The 21,142-nt window shown below is 40.4% G+C and overlaps 1 protein-coding gene across 4 annotated transcripts in view; it reads right to left on the bottom strand.

Annotated features, from left to right (window-relative positions):
- The window catches only part of EML4 (EMAP like 4), a 201,230-nt gene that overhangs the window by 12,092 nt on the left and 167,996 nt on the right, over positions 1 to 21,142 (bottom strand). For all 4 annotated transcript variants that reach the window (XM_010595895.2, XM_064277165.1, XM_064277164.1 and 1 more), the window contains 5 exons: positions 20,970 to 21,095; positions 20,756 to 20,887; positions 19,966 to 20,033; positions 9,565 to 9,653; positions 7,959 to 8,056 (listed from right to left, as the gene is read on the bottom strand). In XM_010595895.2, coding sequence (XP_010594197.1) covers positions 7,959 to 8,056; positions 9,565 to 9,653; positions 19,966 to 20,033; positions 20,756 to 20,887; positions 20,970 to 21,095 — 513 coding nt within the window. The remainder of the gene's footprint in view (positions 1 to 7,958; positions 8,057 to 9,564; positions 9,654 to 19,965; positions 20,034 to 20,755; positions 20,888 to 20,969; positions 21,096 to 21,142) is intronic.

The raw sequence follows: 21,142 nt of genomic DNA on the forward strand, positions 1-21,142 counted from the left end.
AGAACACAGGCTGCCTATCCAGTCCACATTCTCCCCTTTTGTTAAGTGCCCAGCCTGAAGACTGTACTTCCAGCCTCCTTTACAGCTCGAGGAAACCCTGGTGGTACAGTGGTTAAGAGCTACTGCTGCAAACTAAAAGGTCGGCAGTTCAGATCCACCAGGCGCTCCTTGGAACCCCTATGGGCAGTTCTACTCTGTCCTTTAGGGTTTGCTATGAGTCGGAACCGAATGGATGGAAACGGGTTTGGTTTTTTTTTTTTTGGTTATAGCTAGGGGTGGCAGAAGCCACTGATTGGGTTTCCAGAAAAACTTAAAGAGTATCGACTTAGCTGGGAGGAGTGCCTTTTTGCTCTTTGCTCTTGTCCTTTCTGCCTGGAACTAGGATGTGATAAGTGGAGTCCCAGGAGTATCTGATGATGAGGAGGATGGAAGCAACATACTAAGGATGATGGAGTGCAAAGAAAGAAGGATCCCGAGTCTTTGATGGTTTATCTTAACTGAGAACAAATCCTTATCTGTTTAAGCCCCAGGGTACTGCATGTAATTCCCGTTATTATAATAGGGATCCTGCTACTCACTGAAATTCTGCATTAGTTACACGGTTTATTTTCTTGGAGATTTCTAGGTAGACAGTTATGAAGTCTGAAATAGTTTTTCTCTTTTTGGTGCCTATTTTCTGTTACTAAAGTCTCTGCAAAAACCACTTTCACTAGCACTTCTCGTCTAATCTAACAGACTTTGTAATGCTTTTTAAGTACATCATTGCAGCTCTAGTATACTCTCTCTCCTGGGCTAAGATCTCTGAGTAGCACTGTTAAAGGTACACAGGAGTCTGAGTGAAAGAGAAAGCTATTATGCTAGCACTCAGGTGTGGAATACAGCAATCTTAGCCCTTGAGGTCAATCAAAACACTTCAAATACTTCAAGGAAAAGGCACAATTACCTATAATTAGAAAACTATTTTTTGCCTGTCACAGATGAATATTAAATGCTGAAAAAAATCCCTAGTACGAGCCAGGGCTCATCCAGTGATTAAGAAAAATGTACAGTAATAACACCTACTGTTTACTGAATACTGCCTCTATACAGGATATTAAGTTTAAGTACTTTGCATACATTATCACATTTAAATCTCACAGCAACTTTAATAAGGATGGCCACTTAATAGGTGAGGAAATTTAGGAGGGACAGAGATGTTAAGTAACTTTTCTGAAGTCACATAACTAAGAATTGGTGGAGTCAGGCTTCAAACACAGGTCAGAGGGTTCTGGACCAAATTACGCACAGCATTTAAATTATGCTTATCTTCTACTCATTTCTGTAATAGCAGAGATGAGCAGAAAGTAATTTAAAAGAAGTACTTTAAGAAAAGGAATTTATAAGTATGCAAGAACCTTTCCAGTACATTTCAAATAGTACAAGGAAAGCTGACGTGAAGAAATACATTGTGCTGAAAGTAACAGAACTATAAAACCTCTCAGCACCAGCACTGGAAGGGATCTCTGAGATAACCTATCAGTAGTTTCCAAATTCTTTTCAGGTAGAAAATCCTCTATCCTATTAATCTTACTTGAGAAGTCCAAATGTAAAGCAAATAAAATCTGATCTACACCAGCCCAGTTCAGCCCCACCTCTCAGTTCTTAGGCTTTGTAAGACACAAGTTAAAAAGATCTCCTGAATCTAAAGGCTTCCCAAAACTTTTGTCTAGCCACTGTTACAAAACCATATTCTTTACACAGTCAATAGACAACCATGAATCCTATAATCAAACCCTTTTACCTAATATTTACTAAGCATTAAAAAAGCAAACAACAAACCAAACCTGTTGCCATCAAGTTGATTCTGACTCAGAGTGACCGTATAGGACAGAGCAGAACTGTCCCATAGGGTTTCCAAGAAGTGGATGGTGGATTTGAACTACCACACCCTTGGTTAACAGCTGAATTCTTTAACCACTGGGCCACCAGGGCTCCTACTAATTTTTTTTTTTTTTGAAGAGGAAAATTCTCATGAGTAGCAGCAGAAAGGAAAAAAAAAGTGGGCGATAAATTTTAAATGATATGGAGGCCTGATGGTGCAGTAGTTAAGCACTCAGGCCATTAACCAAGAGGTTAGAGGTTCAAATCCACCAGACACTCTGCGGCAGAAAGATGTGGCAGTCTCGTTTGGTAGAGATTACAGCCTTGGAAACCCTGTGGGGCAGTACTACTCTGTCCTGTAGGGTCGCTATGAGAATTGACTGGACAGCAACGGTTTCATCTATGCACGAGGAACAACATACCACAGACGAGGTTAGGCAACTTGGAGTATGTGCTGGAGAGGATGTGGAGAGCCCAAGGGCAGCAGAGAGACAGTGTGCTCCCAGGGGCAAACACAGGAAGTGAGAGGGCAGAGAGAGGCCACAGACAAAAATGAAAGCCTACCATGCATCAACAGTGCATAGGGCTGGCTCCATTCTACCTCTCCTTCCCCTTCTATCCCTCTGCCAGCCTGGGGTGGTCAGGCTCATGAAGAGCAAATTACTTCCTGGAAGATGACGCGGGTTTCTTCAGAGATGGGCCAGGACCAATGCCGTGCCGTAAACAAACCTGTGTGAGAAGGCAGCCTTTGCCATATACGAGCAAGTATAAAAGCAGCTTCAGATGAAAACCTGCTCATTCGCTCTTCTTACATGGCTCTAAGGCTAGCACGTGTGAACGATAATCCACAGCAAGCAAATACTGAGTGGGGCTCCATCACCTCGTTACGACTGCTTTCACAGGGAATGCAATTTACGTCTTTCGGCAGAATCCGGGCTTGCCAAACTGCTGTGTCACAAGCAATGACCTAATCGCTGTATTCCAGTGACATAACGAGTGACTAGTCTAAAACACAGGCAGATATACCAAACTAGTTGGTGTCCATTGTTCAGAAAAAAGGCTTCCTGTTTGCAGATTGAGATATTTCAGAAATAAGCAAAATGAAGTGCCTTCCCCTTCTCTCTATACCACTTCAAAATTAAGAGATTCCTTGAAGTGTTACTTTGTATTGCACCTATTTCTGTTTTGTTTTTTAAGTGACAGATTGTGCAAGACTGGAACTAACAGCAAGGCCTAGAACAGGAGAGAAAAGGGAAGTGAAAGACGACTATGCCAAAGGGCCCTCGGCTGGCTCTTCCAGCTGAGCATTTCCAGAGCTCTACGGAGCGATCGGAGACCCATCAAAGTCCTGACTCTGTCTTTATCACCTTCTCTGTGTATTTATACTGTAAAGTAACTGCGCTAATTGGGATTGGCTTGACTGGACATGATAAACGAGCTCTTGGTTCAGCTGCCCCACTTTGCTAATGCATCAAATGAGGAAGTCGACCAGGTAATGCTCACTTCTGTCCCTTTATATGTGGAACATTTTATGGTTCTAAATGTAAATAATATAACTATCTTGAGATCAGACTTAACATTTTTAAAGAATACACACAAAAAAATCTCCAAATTTCCACTTTTTACTAAGTTTTTTGAAACACTGAAATTTTAGGTAGACAAGGATTAACTTCAGGAAGATATCTGGGTCAGTAGAAAATGGCAAGTTTCAAGGAACAGAAGAGCAATTTTTTGTGTTTATAGGTGTCCCCTGCCTCAGTTGTATGCCGAGTCAGTTCTGACTCATTGTGACCCTATGGGACAGAGCAGAACCGTCCCACAGAGTTTCCAAGGCTGTCACCCATGGGAGCAGACTGCCAGGTCTTTTCTCCTGGGGAGCTGAGTATGAACCGCTGACCTTTCAGTTAGCAGCCCGTGGAACTATTGTGCCACCAGGGCTCCTTGGATGTCCCCTAGCCAAGCCAAGCCCACTGCCTGTCAAGTATGCGTGGATGCCCCCTAAACCTAAAAACCCAGTACCCAAGGAACCTGGAAATAAGATCAGGCTCTGAGAGCTACATTTTAGAACGAACATACAATACATCATAGTGGAAAGGGCTAAAGTAAGTGCCACAATGGCTCCAGGGGCAGCAAGTCTGGAGTACAACCTGACCCATGTGTGAATCTATCCAAAGGAAGGGTTAATCAGACGGGGGCGATAGGGTGGTCACAAAGAAAAGGGTGCATAGAGGCAAAGGTCGGCAGTGTCCTGTGTAAAGGGACCTGACCTGCTGTGGCTGGGGCACCAGATTTGCTCACCTTCTGATTATACTCTGATTTCACATATACCTAGCCATGAGGGGGAGAATGTGTTGGCTGGAGGATAGTCATGTCCCCTTGCATTGGCATTTACATATCTTACTTTAAATGAATAAACACATCTCATTTGGTATCCTGAGGCTTAATTACAGACAGAAAACTTGGATGGCCAGAGGAAATTAGAATTCAGTTCCCTTACGGTTATAGTTCTTACATAAATTGATACTCTGCTTTATAAACAAGCTTTGCAGAGCTTGGTTGATAGAAATCCATCCCTCTGAAATGGATCTTCTCTTGTTTCTTAGCCTACAAGGTTGTGAGCAAGGCCCTGGCCTGTAATGACCTCATCAGCCACAGCCACTCCCTAGGGACCCGTGCACGGGCCAGCTGCTCTCGGCCAAGATGTGCCCCTTCGTATCCTTGACATTTCCACGTAAACTGATGCCAGAAAGAGGGACAGGCTCCAATTGCTTGGTGACAATTTATTAGAAGGACGTTTCCTTAAGTTCCAAGCCCAGTACATGCTTCTGTAGCTACAGTGGTCACTAAATGTTGACTAGTAAACGGGGAAATGACTGGAAATAAAACAGAAAATCGCATTTGTGTTTGGAATTCTGAGAGTGGTTCCAGGTGCCGCATTTTAACAAAGGTCTTCGTAGCAATTCTATAAAGGAGGAGCTATTATTAGCTCTAATTTTAAGATAATTAAAATTAAGAACTCAGAAAGGTTAATTAACTTGCCTAAAGTCACAAACTAGTAAGCGGCACGGCCAGCATTAATCCAGTTTTGTCTGTCTTATATCAGAGCAAACAGTAGATAAAAGCAGTTAACATGAGACTGTAAGACCAGCTGGTGGGTGGAAGCAGACAGCAAGGAGAAGTGACAGTTGGAAGCAAACCACAAAACAAAAGATAATTAGAAAAGCAAAGTCGTTGAGCAAAACTTTCTTTATAGCTTCAAACGGTTCTATAAACTTTAACAGTTCCTAAGGGTATTTCCAAATAATACTTTGAAACACTCAAAGGACAAAAGCTGCCTAACTGGAGAAGGCCAAGTCTCATGAAATTGATAGATTTGCCATTTCTCAGCACTTCCAAGGTCATCCTGATTACCCAGCGCCGCACAGCGCTCTGTTTCCTTTCTTGATCAGTTGTTACACTGTCACAGCGCAGTAAAATACTACACATAATGCAATCTCTGAGGCCTTATCAAAATTTGCTATTCTAGGAGTTAGAAGAACTGGGTTCACGTCCTGGATTTATCACTAAGTTAAGATGTGGCCCAGGACAAATGAAGTATCTTCTCTGGACCTCAGTCTCTTCATCTGCAAAATGAATGCCACAGTCTATTCCATCTGTAAAATTTTATGATCTCCTAAGATTAAATCATATTTGAGATAATTTGTTCATTCAACAGACACGGATTTAACGAAACATTTTTAAAAAGACTGAGATAAAATAATTAAAAAAATTTGGTACCTAGTGGAGTAAAAGGAGCCCTGGTGGTGCAATGATTAAAGCGCTCAGTTGTTAACTGAAAGGTCAGTGTCTGGAACCCACCAGCTGCTCAACAGGAGAAAGATGTGGCAGTCTGCTTCAGTAAAGATTTAAAGCCTTGGAAACCCTATGAGGCAGTTCTACTCTGTCCTATAGGTTCACTATGAGTCGGAATTGACTTGATGGCAGTGGGTTTTGGTTTTGTTAGTAGGGTACCAAAAAAAACAAACCTGTTGCCATCGAGTTGATTCTAGCACACAGCGATCCTATAGGACAGAATAGAGCTGCCCCATAGGGTTTTCAAGGAGCAGCTGATGGATTTGAACTACTGACCTTTTGGTTAGCAGCCAAGCTCTTAACCACCAGGGCTCCAGATAATAGGGTAAACTTCAGTAATCTGTAAATTCCTCTCAGTGGGACATTTCCCTTGATCATGGCGCACAACTAGGCACTGTGCGCTATTCCATATCACAACTATCACGCTGAGAAACAGGTTAGAAAATGGATTTAAATGACTGGATTATGATTCATAATGGGTGGTCAAGGCATACATGAGTATTTTGGGTAAATTCTAGAACTTTGAGGTTGCATGTAGATCAGTGCATAAATGGGCTGGTTTCTGCATATGGTATGTAATATGCAAAAAACCACATATACAAGTCTCTTCCTTGAATAGTAAATGGCCTGGTGTTTGCTTATATATAGTACAAAACACATTTCAGATCCATACTGAAGTTTACTTTGCTTATTATTAGATGTACATTTTTCTAAAATAATTCTTTTGTTCATTCTCCTAAAATTATTTTGTGATGAAAACGTTAGAGGATCTGTGCCACTAATCCATCAAATGATTTGCTAATCTCAAATTCATTTCCTAACACACAGACCAAGCCACTTCAGTTTTCAGAAAAATAACACTTAATATTTATCGAGCACTTATGATTTGCCAAGCACTTTTTTATTCTAAGAACTTTACATGCAGTAATTCGCTTCAATCCTGTGAAGGAGAAACTACTCTCGAGCTCACTTTATAAATGAGATGCTGATATAGGAGGTTTAAGTAACTTGCTCAAGGTCACTCTAGCTTGTAAAAGTGGTGAAGCAGGGATTCAAACCCAGGCAGTCTGAGCCAATCTGTGCTCTAACCACTAAACACACTGCCTACCTTTCCCATCCTGTCCTCATTTTGACTGTACACCTCTTGAGGACACAAATCTTACCCCTATTTCTGGTACCTGGACTATTTCTCCAGTGTCCAGCAGAGTACTGCCAGACAGTGAGTACTCAGCATGTCTACAGAGCTGAAGCTAATCCTTATCCTGTAATGACAATCTTACCAGGTTAGATACGGGCAACAAATGAGAGGAAACATTACATGCTTCTGTTAACTCTTAAATGCAGAAAAATCTCCGTATAAATTAACTGTTTCCTTTTTAGTGGCAGAGAAATGACACAGGACACTGCAGGGTGTGTGCGTGGGGTGGGGGCAGGGGCGGCGGGGACATGGAACACGGAGACTAAAAACGTGAGAGAGACTTTCATTTCTGACTCACTCTATTTTCACAAAAGTTAGCCCAAGAGTTTCCTATAAATATAGCCTCAGTTTAAGAAACCACCTTAAAATTAGTCAGAGAGAGAGAGAAATTAAACTCTCACCAAAAGGAGACTCCTTTCTAGAGTACACAGGCAGCCAGAACACTCCGCTGTCGGGTAACCTCAGTTTTCAAACACTGAGATTGAAGTTTACAGCAGCTAACGACAGAAGACAGTGGGCGTGCTGATGTAAACATCTGTACTGGGTGGGACAGTGTTCCCCCCAAAAGAGCGTCCCTGGCATCTCAGAATGTGGCCTTATCTGGAAACTGGGTCTTTGCAGACACACTTACTTAAATTTAAGATGAGGTCACACTGGATGAGGACGGGCCTTTGATCCAGTGTGACTGCCGGCCTTACAGGAAGAGGAGAGTACACACACAGGGAGGAAGGCTATGTGACCACGGAGGCAGAGATTGGAGCGATCCGTCTACAGGCCAAGGAATGCCAGGGACTGCCGGCAACACCCAGTAGCTAGGAAGAGGCGAGGAAGGACTCTTAACTAGAGCTGTCAGAGGGAGCATGGCCCCGCTGACTTCTTTGGTTTTGGACTTCTGGCCTCCAGAACTGTGAGAGAATACACTTGCTGTTTTAGGCCACCAAGTTTGTGGTAGTTTGTTACAGCGGCCCTAGGAAACGAACACAACATTTAACTCCCTTTTAAACGTCAGTAAAATTTTACATTTTTTTTTTTTAACTTCACTACTTACAGTGCACTTTCCGTATCTGCTGTATTTTCTTCCATTTTCTGAGACTACATAGAGGTAAATAAAGTTGTCATGAGATCCTACAGCCAAGAGGGTACCATCTAGAATAAAACAGGAAAAAGTGTTGAGTAGAGAAATATACTGACAAATTTATTTCCTGTTACTTTAGCGGACCTATACCAAATGAGGGAAACCCTGGTTGCATAGTGGTTAAGTGCAACGGCTGCTAACTAAAAGGTCAGCAGTTCGAATCCACCAGGCGCTCCTTGGAAACCCTATGGGGCAGTTCTACTCTGTCCTATAGGGTCGCTACGAGTTGGAAATGACTTGACGGCAACGGGTTTGGTTTTTTGTTTTTGGTTTATACCAAATGATAGTTTACGAACGTCATTAAATCTCATCAATTTGACCGTTATTTGGCATTTGGTGAAAGAGTTATTTCCCATCTCCCATCACTCAGTGACTTCTTGAAGAATAGCTGGTCACCTAATCCACTACGCTGTGGGCTCCACCCACAGCTCCTGCTAGTTAGTCAAAAACTGGCCCCTGGATTCACAATTAGGCTAAAAGGGACTTGAACCTAGTTTTATGGATACAAGTACACAGTATTCATACAGCAAACTGAGTGTACAGCTGCTCATTTCAGCTGAGCACATAGGATCTTTCCAACTACAAGGGTAGGTTCTCTTGGGCAGGGACCATGATCTCTTCTTGTATGGTCTCCTCCATTGTACCTACAGTGGGATTTCAATTGCTATATTTGCACTGGTTATTTTTTACTACAGCACTGAAAAAGTCAAACAAAACAGAATAACTCTCTGCTTCAAGGTAACTCCTGCCAGGCTTATTAAAAAAAAAAAAAAATTATAGTTTGAAGCAAATACTCTTCTATCCTTGGACCCCATGCTGACCCCAAATTATTGGAATATACTTTCAAATATAAGACAATGTCACTCAGACAAACTCCAGGGAAGAGTGATGTGAATGAGAAACTCACTAATAAGGGGGAGAGGGAATCAGAGTATTATTATGGAAACTTAATAAACATTTTGAGTAAAATAAAAATAATTATTCAAACAAAGCTAAAATGAATTTACCAAATTCTCATAATAAATTGCTAAGCATTTTATCTAACACACCAGTCATTACTATGTGAACAATAACAGTCTAAACAGAATTCTAAAGAACTGGAAGGACCTATAAAATGTGCCCATTTTGAATATTACTATAACTTCTTTAATACTCTCTTATACACAGAGAAAAGGCTGCTAAATAGATGTAACATCAACCTAATACCTTCTCAAAATTCTAAGACTGTGCAGTTCAAAAAAACAGGCTTTGACTGCACTGTATCCTGCTTTCAGTTGCAAATGCAGTTGGAACAGTTTGTTCTAAATTTATGTTTGCTTGATGATTTAGAATGTTGTTTTACTTTAGCAGTTCTTTTGCAGTTGCCCGCGGCAGATTTTAATCTGATGTTGGGGGAAACATATTCAATACCGAACAACTCTAGAGATGAAAAAAAAAAAGTAGCCAGCTTTATCAAAGCAGAAATATGCAATTACAGCGAAGAGCTGTGAACGCCAGCCTGGGTGGCCCATCTGCCTACCTAGTGAGTAGCGCATGACAGAGAGCTGCTCGTTCCCGTCTGTGTGGATAGAAACAAGATCTCTGGTCTCCGCATCCAGAACAAACCACCTGTTACGAAGTAAAAATCAAAATCTTCTTCAGATATAAGCATTTAGAGAGAGAGAGAAAGGCTTTTCGCCATTAGAAAAAAACATTAATAGCCCTTGAGTCGGGTATGTTTTTCTCTTCTAATGAAGGATGAGTCCATTTTAAAAATGATACAGTATAGCATAGGTCTAGGCGTGTTCTCATTCACTGAATGCCAACTGTGTCCCTTTGCTGGGGACAACTAAACAGCAAACACGAAGAGGACAGGATCAGTGTTCTTGAAGATTACACTTCAGTTTGGGAAAAGGAAACAAGCCACCAAAACAAAGGATCATTACATGCCAATCTCAGTGATGGTGGCTAAATATCAGAAAGGAACGCATCAAGAAAAACGAAGGATAGCAGATACAGAAAAACCTTTAGGGAGGAGGCAGGATATGGGCTGAGCTGAAAACGGAAGGAAAGAGTTACAGGCAGTTCAGGCAGGAGGAGTGGCAGCTGTAGAGCTGTGGCGCTGGAAGGAGCATGGAGACTGTGAGGACGAGAGGATTTCACACCAGCAGGGGGCACTCTGCCTCCGCAATACTCCCAGCACTTGTATCTCGAAATTCTTTGAAAGGGATAGCTTTTCATTCACATTTAAACCAAAAAAACAAACAAACCAACAACAAAAAAAATGAACCCAACCCAGTGCTGTCGAGTTGATTCTGACTCATAGCGACCCTATAGGACAGAGCAGAACTGCCCCACAGAGTTTCCAAGGAGCACCTGGAGGATTCGAACTGCTGACCCTCTGGCTGGCAGCCCTAGCACTCAACCACTACACCACCAGGGTTTCCCACTCACATTTAGGGGGAAGAAAACCATAATGCAAACGCCTCTTCAGAGGTAAATCCAACCACTACATAGACGACTATTAGCAGACGTTTTTCTGAGAGCGCTCGTGCTTCAACAGAGCACGATGACATAGAGGGTATACAGCAAACTCTGGGAACTGCGGACGGCTGGGTAGGAGGATGGCCGGTTACGGGCGGCATGCAGAGTTGCTTGGAGGAGTTTAGAGCTGAGCACTTCCTGGCTCAGAGTAGGCAATAAATATTTGTAGAATGAATAAATGAACAAGTAAGTATGTCTTGAACATGGCAAAAGACAAGTTTTAGCAAGAGTTACTAAACAGTAGTGCAGCGTGCAGGAAGAAATGGTTGCAGTGGAGAGAACAGGACAAGACTAGAAAAATAAAATCACCCTGGTGGCACAGCGGTTAAGAGCTCAGGCTGCTAAGCAACAGGTCAGCAGTTTGAATCCACCAGCCACTCCTTGGAAACCATATGGGGGCAGTTCTACAGGGTCGCTATGAGTTGGAATCGACTTGATGGCAACGAGTTTGATTTCTGGTTTTTATCTTAATCTCATATAACTGGATAGGGCAAGAGCAGCAAGTTTTAATTATTCATATGGGGAAAATGCCACCACTAAAATAAATCAATAAAAGGAATCATAATAGTTCCTTTTAATTTTAAAACAATACAGCCAATACCTAGAAAGAGACCGTTTCTCCTCTAGAATAAAAATATAAAATAATTTTAAAGAGAGAGAGAAGCTAGTGATGTTATTTAAAATGCCCTAGTGTTTTCAAGGGACAAGATGAAAGACTTAAGATCCCAACTCCTTAGCTATCAATGAAACCTGTCTCTAAACAGGTTTATGAATGAATTTTAGTGACTTGTGAGCTGTAGCCTCTAGGCAGATAACCTAATTCATAAATTCTGTCATTGACTCAGGTAAGAGAAAAAGTTTCTACATGGCAATAATTGAGTTTAAAGGCCAGTCGGCACTTTGAAGCCATATAAAGCATGTTTATTGATGTTTTCCGCTTCAAAAGGTGTGGAAGAAACACACTTTATTGCAACTGGACAGCACTCTTAGATTATAGGTTTCTTCTGAGGATGTAATTCATTGATCGATTTTTATGGCGACCGTTGTGAAATTCCTCGGGCTAAGAAATGCCAAGGCTGATGCCAAGTTACGTATCTTTTGAAAAGAAGGTGACAAAATGGCATTCCAGCTCAGATTGAACAGACACACCTAAAGAACCATGAGATATGGCACCACTCTGTGGCTATCAGGCTTCAAATGTTAACGAGTTTATGGAAACTTTACTACACCCTCCTAGACATTTAAAAATTATCGATCTTTATTTTGGAGAAGCCACAATTGATATTGTTTTTAAGATTGTTTCCAGGTCAGTTTAAACTTCCTAGGAAAACTGCATACAATTTTATCTTTTTGGAAACTCCCTTTAAAAATAATACAAAGCCAGAATGTCTATTGGTATGAGATGTGGAGAAATCTAAACCTCTTAGTCATTTACTGATTAGAGATAACAGCTACCAAAAAAGTAAAAGCACTGCCTGCTTTTCTGTTTCCTTAATTACATATCCAAAATGAATTCTGCTTTGGGCAACTGGTTTTTAGTAATAATTCAATCACTTTGTTATTAAAAATGGACCCCAGCAATGATGTTTAAGCCCCCACTCTTCACTGCGTGGACTATGCTCTACCTTCAGAAAAGACTTTTGGGCTCAAAACCTCTGTCCCTAACAATGGTATGGAGAGGACAAACAAATCCTCTAGCAAAGGGGATTTTCTAGAAACAAATATTTAAGTCTTTACTCTGTTTAGTTGTATTTTTATTCCAGCCTAGAGCATATACAGTAAAACTATGCTTCTTGCTTCAGGGTAACCTGCCATCATTGTTGTTAGCTGCTGTTGATTCCAACCCATGGCGACTCCATGTGTGCAGAGTAGAACTGTGCTCCGTAGGGTTTTCAAGGTTGTGACCTTTTGGAAGCACCTTACTTCCAAGGTGTTCCCAAGTGGGTTTGAACTGACAACTTTTCAGTTATTAGTCCAGCGGTAATCCACTGTGCCACCCAGGGAATCCTAATACTAAACTACTACAATGACACTTAAAAAAAAAAAAAAATCTTTTTATGTAGTATCTAAATAGGTTATAATCTGCTTGGGGGAGGGGCCATGTCTCAGATTTCTTTGTACCACTCACTGCGGTTACTACTGTACCGCGTGAGTCGCAATGCTCAATAAGCTCAGTAAGTGATTGAGAAAGGGGCTGTAACGAGGAAGAATCCAGGCAGACTCAGGCTGATGGAGCTCAAAGGCACTGCGCACTCTTGAAAATGAACTCATATGAAGTTAATACTGACAGTCACGCCCTTCTGATCAGATGGCCTTGGTATCTCCCCTTCGGACCAATGGACATTTCTTAGGCTCAGAATCTTTATCACCACAGTATCTAGCAAGTACTTAGTTTCTGTTGTATTTGATCTTACATTCTATTTAAGGCAAGTAATAACATTTTTCTATTTATGGTAGTGAGAGAAAGCTTCCCTTTTAAGGATATTTATCTAGATTTAAAAAACCGACTCAAATTAAAAAAACATAAGTAACACAGACGAAGATGGCCAACATTACGGGGATGTCCTGGATGAGCCTGGAGGCTTGGTCTTAACTCTGGTTTTGCCCTGCTCCACTGCTGACTTGTCCAGGGCTACAGTCACTGCCAAAACCAACTGAGTTGAGCTGAATCAGTTAAGGTCTCGCCGTGTCTAGTATTTTGTGATTCCAAGTCAAAACCTATGTTAAATTCTTAACCTACTCACTCACTAGGCTCATTTCCACAGCTTGCTTCCTTGTCAAAGCTGTCACTCTCACTGTAGACCAGAAATTTCATGGTCTTCTTTGAAGTCCCCTTCCTCAGTCTGCCTACTCCCCTTTCCATCCCCATATGTTATATATACCAAAAAACCCAAACCCATTGCTATCGCGTCAATGCCAACTTACAGCAATCCTAAAGAACAGAGTAGAACTGCCCCATAGGTTTCCAAGGAGTGGCTGGTGGATTCGAACTTCCAACCTTTTGGTTAGCAGCCAAGCTCTTAACCACTGTGCCACCAGGGCTCCATATGTCATATATAGTATGTTCTATATGCTGGTTCAATTTTTTGCATTTCTTTCTCTAAAACATTCTTCAGCTTTACCTTTCGATTTTTTATTCTCCCTGTCATTACTTCAAGCCTACTGACGTCTCTAATGCTGGGTGTCTCGCTTCCATGTACCAGCCTATTAAAATACTGTGGCAAAATCTCCACCCCCTTAAATTCTGTATATTAGTTTGGAAACAGAGCTGGGTACAGACAAGACTGAGTACAGAATAAGTACTGGATAAACTTCCTGGAGAACCTTGTCTGAGCTGATACGGACCTGACATTCTCATGGGATGGTAAATGTAGCTGTGGTTTCCTGAGGTCTGGAGGTGGTACGAAGAATAAATATTTTTTGAGAAACTGGTTTGGAAAATAGGAAGGGGAAGAATAATTAATTGGGGTCTTGGAAAAAATCAAGCAGAATGTATTTTTTATCAGTAATTTGGAGATTATGAATGTTCTGATTCATAATGGTATAGGTTCACATATATTGTGACCTTTACGAAGAACGTGAATCTCACCAAAAGAACAAAATTTAAAACAAATGGGGAAATGTTATATTTGAAAATCATGTGTGGTATTTCTAAATGTAATTTATTAATTAAATAGTTTACAGTCATTGGTTCAATAAATCTACAATTTTGGTAACCAATGATCGACAATCACTAGTATACGCCAACTTTGATCTATTTGTATGCCTTACATATTCATTTCAGTTGAGAAGATACTATTCTTGTAAAAATTCCTTAGTGCCAATTTTACCGATACCAAAACCAGACGAAGTATGACAAGGAAACTAGACACTAATATCCCCTTACGAAGATAAGATGCAAAAATCATCAACAAAATACTAGCAATCTGAATCCAACAAAAAATAAAAAGATTATACACCATGACCCAGTGGAATTTATTCCAGGAATGCAAGGTTGATTTAACATCTGAAAATCAATTACAGTAATCCTCCCTATTAACAGAATAAAGGACAAAAACTGTATGATCATCTCAATGGACCAAAAAAAAATCTGACAAAATCCAACATTCTTTAATGATTACAAACACTCAATAAACTAAGAATAGAAGGAAATTTCCTCAGCGTGATAAACAGCATCAACGAAAAACCTGCAGCTATCATTATATTATTTAATAGTGAAAGATCGAATGCTTTCCCCCTAAACTTGAAAAAAAGTCAAGGATGTCCATTCTTATCACTTTTGTTCAACATTGTACTGAAGGTTCTAGCCAGGATAATCAGGCAAGAAAAAGAAATATAAAGCATCCAGATTGGAAAAGGAAGTAAAATTATCTTCATTTGTGGATTACATGATCTTTTATGTAGAAAACTGTAAGGAATACAATAAAAATTATTAGAACTAACAAACAGTTCAGCAAAGCTATAGAAGAAGATCAATACACAAAAATCAATTGTATTTCAATACACCAGCAATAAACATTCCAAAAATGAAATTAAGAAAACAATTCCATCTATAATAGCATAAAAAACAACAAAATACTTTGGTAGAAATTTAACAAAAGAAGTCTGAGACTTGTACGCTGAAAACTACAAATCACTGTTGAAAGAAATTGAGTATCTAAAGGAAAAACACCCCTGTTCAAGGACAGAAAGAGGTAATATTGTTAAAATGGCAACATTTCCCAAATTGATCTACAGATTCAATATAATCTCAATCAGAATATCAAGTGCCTTCTTTCCAGAAATTAACAAGGTGATCCTAAAATTCACGTGGAACCTGAAGGGACCCTGAAAGCCAAAGAACCTTGAAGAGGAACAAAGGTGGAGGACTCACACTTCCTGATTTCAGAATTTACTGCAAAGCTACGGTGACCAGGACTGTGGCACCGGCATAAGGACAGACATACTGATCAGTGGAATAGAACCGAGGGGTCCGGTGTAAACCCATACATACATGGTCAGTGGACTTTTGACAAGGGTGCTAAGACAATTCAATGGGGTAAAGAATAGTCTTTTCGGCAAATGGTGCTGGGAAAACTAGATATCCACGTGCGAAAGAATGAAACTGGACCCCTACTTCGCCTATAAAGAACAAAAACCTATAAAAAAACAAAAGTTAAAATGGACCAGAGACCTAAATGTAAGAGCTAAAACCACAAAACTCTTAGAAAAACACAGGAGTCAATCTTTGTGATCCTGAGTTTCTTTGATAGGACACCAAAGGCATGAGAGAAAAAAAAAAAAAAAAAAAAAACTGGACTACATAAAAATTAAAAACTTTTGCGCTGCACTGATACCATCAAGAAAGTGAAAAGACAACCCTCACAATGAGAGAAAATACTTCCAAATCCTGTATCTGATAGGGACTTTAACCCACTAAAACCACTGCCATTAGGGACTTATATCAACTGTAAAAAACTACAGAAACCAGAACCTGTGTAAGGCAGAAGCCAGTCAGAGAAGGAAAACACAAATACTTTTCACTAAAAGAAGCGATCGAGAAGTCGTAAGACTGCATCCTGTCAAACACGAAAAACTTTCCAGACCCGGAAAAAAAGCAGTCCCACTGAGTTCTGGCTCCCAGGTTTCACTGTAGAATACATAAAGAACTGTTACAACTCAACAATAAGACAAAACGGGAAAGGATTTAAATAGATATTTCTCCAAAGAGGATACACAAATGGCCAATAAGCACGTGAAAAGATGTTCAGTATTATTAACCATCATGGAAATGCAAATAAAAACCACACCCACTAGGATAGCTATAATCAAAATACAGACAATAGTAAGTGTTGGTGAGGGTAGGGAACCTTCATACATTGCTGGTGGGACTGTAAAATAGTGCAGCTGCTTTGGAATACAATTTGGGAGATCTTCAAAAGGTTAAACATAAAGTTATCATATGGCCTGGCAATTCTACTCTTAAGTGTATACCTGAGGGAGCTGAAAACACACATCCACAGAAAACCTTGTAAACAAATGTTCATAGCAGCCACAATGGGGAAGCAACCCAAATGTCTACTAACTGCTGGATACGGCAATAAAGAGAAATGAAGTACCAATACATACTACGACACAGATGAGCCGCGAAAACCGTATGTGAAGTGAAGGAAGTTAATCACAAAGGATCACATATTGTATGTTTCCTTTAACATGAAATGTCCACGATACTCAAATCTATAGAAACACAAAGTAGATCAGTTGCCTAACGCTGGGGTAGGGGCAGCGGGGAGTAGTAGGGGGGAAGAACGGGGAATGACTAGTAAGCACAAGCTTTCTTTTTAAGGTGATGAAAATGTTCTAAAATTAAGATTGTGATAATGTTTACACAACCCTGTGAATGTACTGAAGACCACTGAATTGTCCATTTTAAATGGTACTTTTAATTGTACGCTTTAAAGGAATTGTATGGTATGTAAATTGCATCTCAATAAAGCTGTTTAAAAAATCCTTAGTATGTACGTATTAGCATGCTGAGGAAGTACAATGTTCACCTAAGGCTACTCATTTAGTATTTTTCCTTTAAAATTACATTAGCAGCGTTGCTGTTAACCCCCAAACCCAGTGTTAGTTGCCATCAAAAGCTGGCTCTGACTCATGGCAACCTTACGTGTTAACAGAATGAAACGTTCCCAGTCCCGTGCCATCTTCGTGATCACTGACATGTTTGGGTACATTTTTGTGGCTATTGTGCCAGTTCATCTCATTGAGGGTTTTCCTCATTTTTGCTGACATTCTACTTTACCAAACATGATGTCCTTTTCTAAATAAATGTATCTTAAAATACGTTATTTATACTGTGCTTATCCCTTGATTTCAGGAAGAAGAATTCTAGATGTGAACATGAAGTCATCTTTAAAAATTCTGCTAGTCCCTCTTATCTGGATCATGCACAATTTGGACATGGGTTGCATTATATTCCATTAAAAACAAAACCCTTGCCCTAAGTGTAGTTTTTCTTCAGGCTTATGATCACTGATAATAATCTGAATAAATGGCTAAAGAGTTCCCAGTTTCAGACAGTATAGCTGTGTGTCTACAGACCCATGGCAAAAATAAAAACAAACAAGAAAGCTCCCCAAGAATCAACACAGCCTAACCAGATAGGAAACCAAAGACGGAACTTATGTACAGAGTTAACACTGACAACTACGGCTTTCCAAGATTCTAAGCAATCCCTGACTTCACACCAGGATGGGCTGCCAGCCATCTTTTAGTTATCACATCATTCTCACTTATAAAGTGTCTTCTTGCAACTCCAAGAGTAAACAATTGGCTTAAGTTTAGCTTAAGTCACTTAATTGAGTGCCTTCATTTTAAGTTTGTTAATGACGACTTCACAGCCACATAAATGTTAGAAAGTAATTTCAGCTGAGATTAAATCAAGTCAGCTTCTCCTTAAAAATTGGAGCTCTGTATGTACGGATGGATGTGTACATGTACTTGTACACACTCACACACCACGTCTACGTCCATCTAGTCAAGTGCTGTATCATCATGACTCAAACCCCTCTAGGGGTCCACTCGGTGTTTAACTCCCTCATATATATATACTATATATAGTGTATACTTTTAGAATATGTCAGCCAATGATTTAATCTTCAAAGCCCAGGCTTCCTTACAACATTTCTAAGTAATGTTATAAACACCATAAGCAACTCTCAAAGTGTATTACTGGAGTCTTGGAAAGGCACAGGGTTTGGAACCACATAAAACCTGAGTTCAAAGTCCATCTCAGTCACAAATGACTGAAACTCTCTGGGTCTTGGTTTTCTCTTGGTGCAACAGAGATGTTAATAAACACTTTGCTGGGCTCCTGTTAAGATCAGAAGTGCTGTATAAGAAGAAATTAGCACAAGGACTGACACCAGATGTGCAATGAAAGACTGGCTCCTAAGGCTGCGAGGACTTTAGCACCTGTGGTATCTATTCAGCTGCCAAACAGAGAGGTCTAAAGCGAACCCCTCTGTGATTTTCTGAAAACCAGATCACTACTACAGCTTAGGTTGTTCCCTGTGTGCCTAAGACAAATTAATAATCTATGTAATAGTCTACTATGTTTTGGAGAAGTCTGAGACAGTAAAACAAATTATCAATTGCTCTCCTAAGGAGCCTAATTCTAAAATTCAGTTATTTCAAAGCTGCTCAAATAGCATCTATAGTCACATATCCAGATCTCTAGGTCTATCTTTAAAGATCTGTTTTTCCATGATTCTGAAAGACCGAAAGCACTATATACAAGCAGGAATTTGAATGTTTTTGACTTTAGAGGGGAGTTAATTTCTACCCAACAGCCAGAAGGAAAAACTTACTACAAAAACTCTAAATGACTAAATTCTGTGTGTGGGGGGGGGGGGTGGGGAGGAAGGGTGGAGAGAGTTGTTTAAAGTTAAATGAACTACCCAAACAACTAGCGGATTTAAAATATTTAAGTCACATAAAGAAAAAAACGATATTTAGAAAAGTGTGTTCATTACAGTTCTACCCCATTACAAATCACCGTTCCACACCTTCTACGGGTTTAACTTTTGGAAAAACTGTATTTTTTTCCCCTCTGCTTCCTTAAAAAAGAAATTACGTTTTATGTGATGAGATGTACTTACTAGCCGAGGCAATAAATAAGAGTCAATTAACAATATACAGAGAATGAACATATGTTACTTAATAACCTTGGAAAGGTACTATTAGAGGTCTGTAGTCAGGCAATTAACGATGTCAGGAAATACACCTTTATTACGGATCTGTGTAGCATTCAAAAAGGAAGAGATGACAAAAGCTAGAGCACAAAGAGCTTTTAAATGCTCATGTGGGTTACAGTTAGCTTCAATTCCCTTCCTTACATTAAACATGAGAGAGAGTTTCTGAGACCTCCATCATTTCATGAAGGAGAGTCAAGCCTTTAATCATCACCTCTCAGTGAAGTCTACCCCAACCACCCTATTTGACCACCCTATTTACCGTCTTGCAGCTGCACCTCCCTCCAAGGCGCCTACGCTCGATGTCCCCTCCCCCTCCAGGGCTCTTGTCATTCGCTGACATAATTAGTTAGAATGTGTTTTTTATTCTGTCTCCCCCGCCCTCACCCCCACTAAAATATGGACTCAGCAAAGGCAAGAATTTTTATTTTACTCTCTGATGTATCCTGAATGCCCATAACAGTGTCTACCAAATGGTAGGTGCTCAGTAAATAATTATGACTGACTGAATGAGGATATGTAACAGAGAAGGGCAACCAGCACCTCAGCGTGCCACTGAAGAGGTGAATTCTCCACAGCAGATTGAGAATATTCCTAAGGAACAGTTTACACATCCCACCACTTCAGATTACTCAGCTCACATTTTCCCTTCAAGACCCTACCTGCCTGAGTGCGTTCCTATGGCCACCACTGTGCCACCTGGATGAAAGTCTGCACAGTGTCCTGGTTCCTAGAAGAGAGACAGACAGCTGTTGGGGGTCCATCAGGAAGTCTCCCTAGATCTATGGGGACAGTGGCAAAAACATATCTGAAAATAACTTGTTTCATATGATCATGGAATTCCAATCCATAGCCAATGGCAAATAACACATGGATATAAGAGGAAAAAGAATCTCAGAGCAGGAAGGGAATAAGAGCAATACACTGGCAGAGTGGTGAGGAGAAGGGACATCTTTACTGCTAGGCAGTGGAACAATAATAAGGATAATAGAGTCCTTCAGAATCTAAAAAGAATTTGCGTACATCTTGGGCTGCAAAAGGTGGTATCTGGGTGGGGTAGGGAGAAAACACAGTAAGAGAGCAACTCACAAGGAAGACAGTAAGGAGAGCCTGTTAGTGAGCAGCACTCACTGAATACAACTGCACCACCACCAGAAGCCCAGATAATGTCCTAACAGTTAATGCTTCATGAATATGGAAAGCCTTAACTATAGGATTTTTTAAGACTGACATGGACAGAAAAACTGAACTTTTACCCTGCTAATCTGCTTCTTTAAAATGGGTTTGTGTTATATTTGCGACTAGACACTTTCTCTTCCCTCCCACTCCCTAACTAAAGAGTTCTGTAAGAACACATGGTTAAGTCAAGGCTTAATCTTTTTTCCTCTGCTGCTCCGACTACCAGTTTGGGGCATTTTCTGCGGGGTTCGCAATCACATCTGCTTCACTCACGTCTAGGAGCCTGGTCCATTCCAGCCTGTGCTCAACGGAGTTCCACATGCACACCTGCCTGTCCTGAGCACATGTCAAGAGCAAATCTTTGAAGGGATGTGTGGCAAGACCCCAAAGCTCATCTGTGTGACCCTGAAAATGAAATACACCCACTGTTATAAGAAACAAAGGACATCATCAAAAATATGCAGTTAATGAAAACCATACAGCTTACCTGTACTTCTATTTGGAAGCCATCATTAAATGTTCCCCGTAAAATAAAATTCCGTGATGTGCCTACTAAAAACTGATCTGCTTTTCCTTCTGCTACAGCTCTGATTGTTCCATACTGATCAGGAACCTAGAAAAAATAAATCCGTAAAGTCACCATAACCCAGTGCCGTCGAG

This window comes from Loxodonta africana, chromosome 26, assembly GCF_030014295.1.
Source record: "Loxodonta africana isolate mLoxAfr1 chromosome 26, mLoxAfr1.hap2, whole genome shotgun sequence".
Taxonomy (NCBI): Eukaryota; Metazoa; Chordata; class Mammalia; order Proboscidea; family Elephantidae; genus Loxodonta; species Loxodonta africana.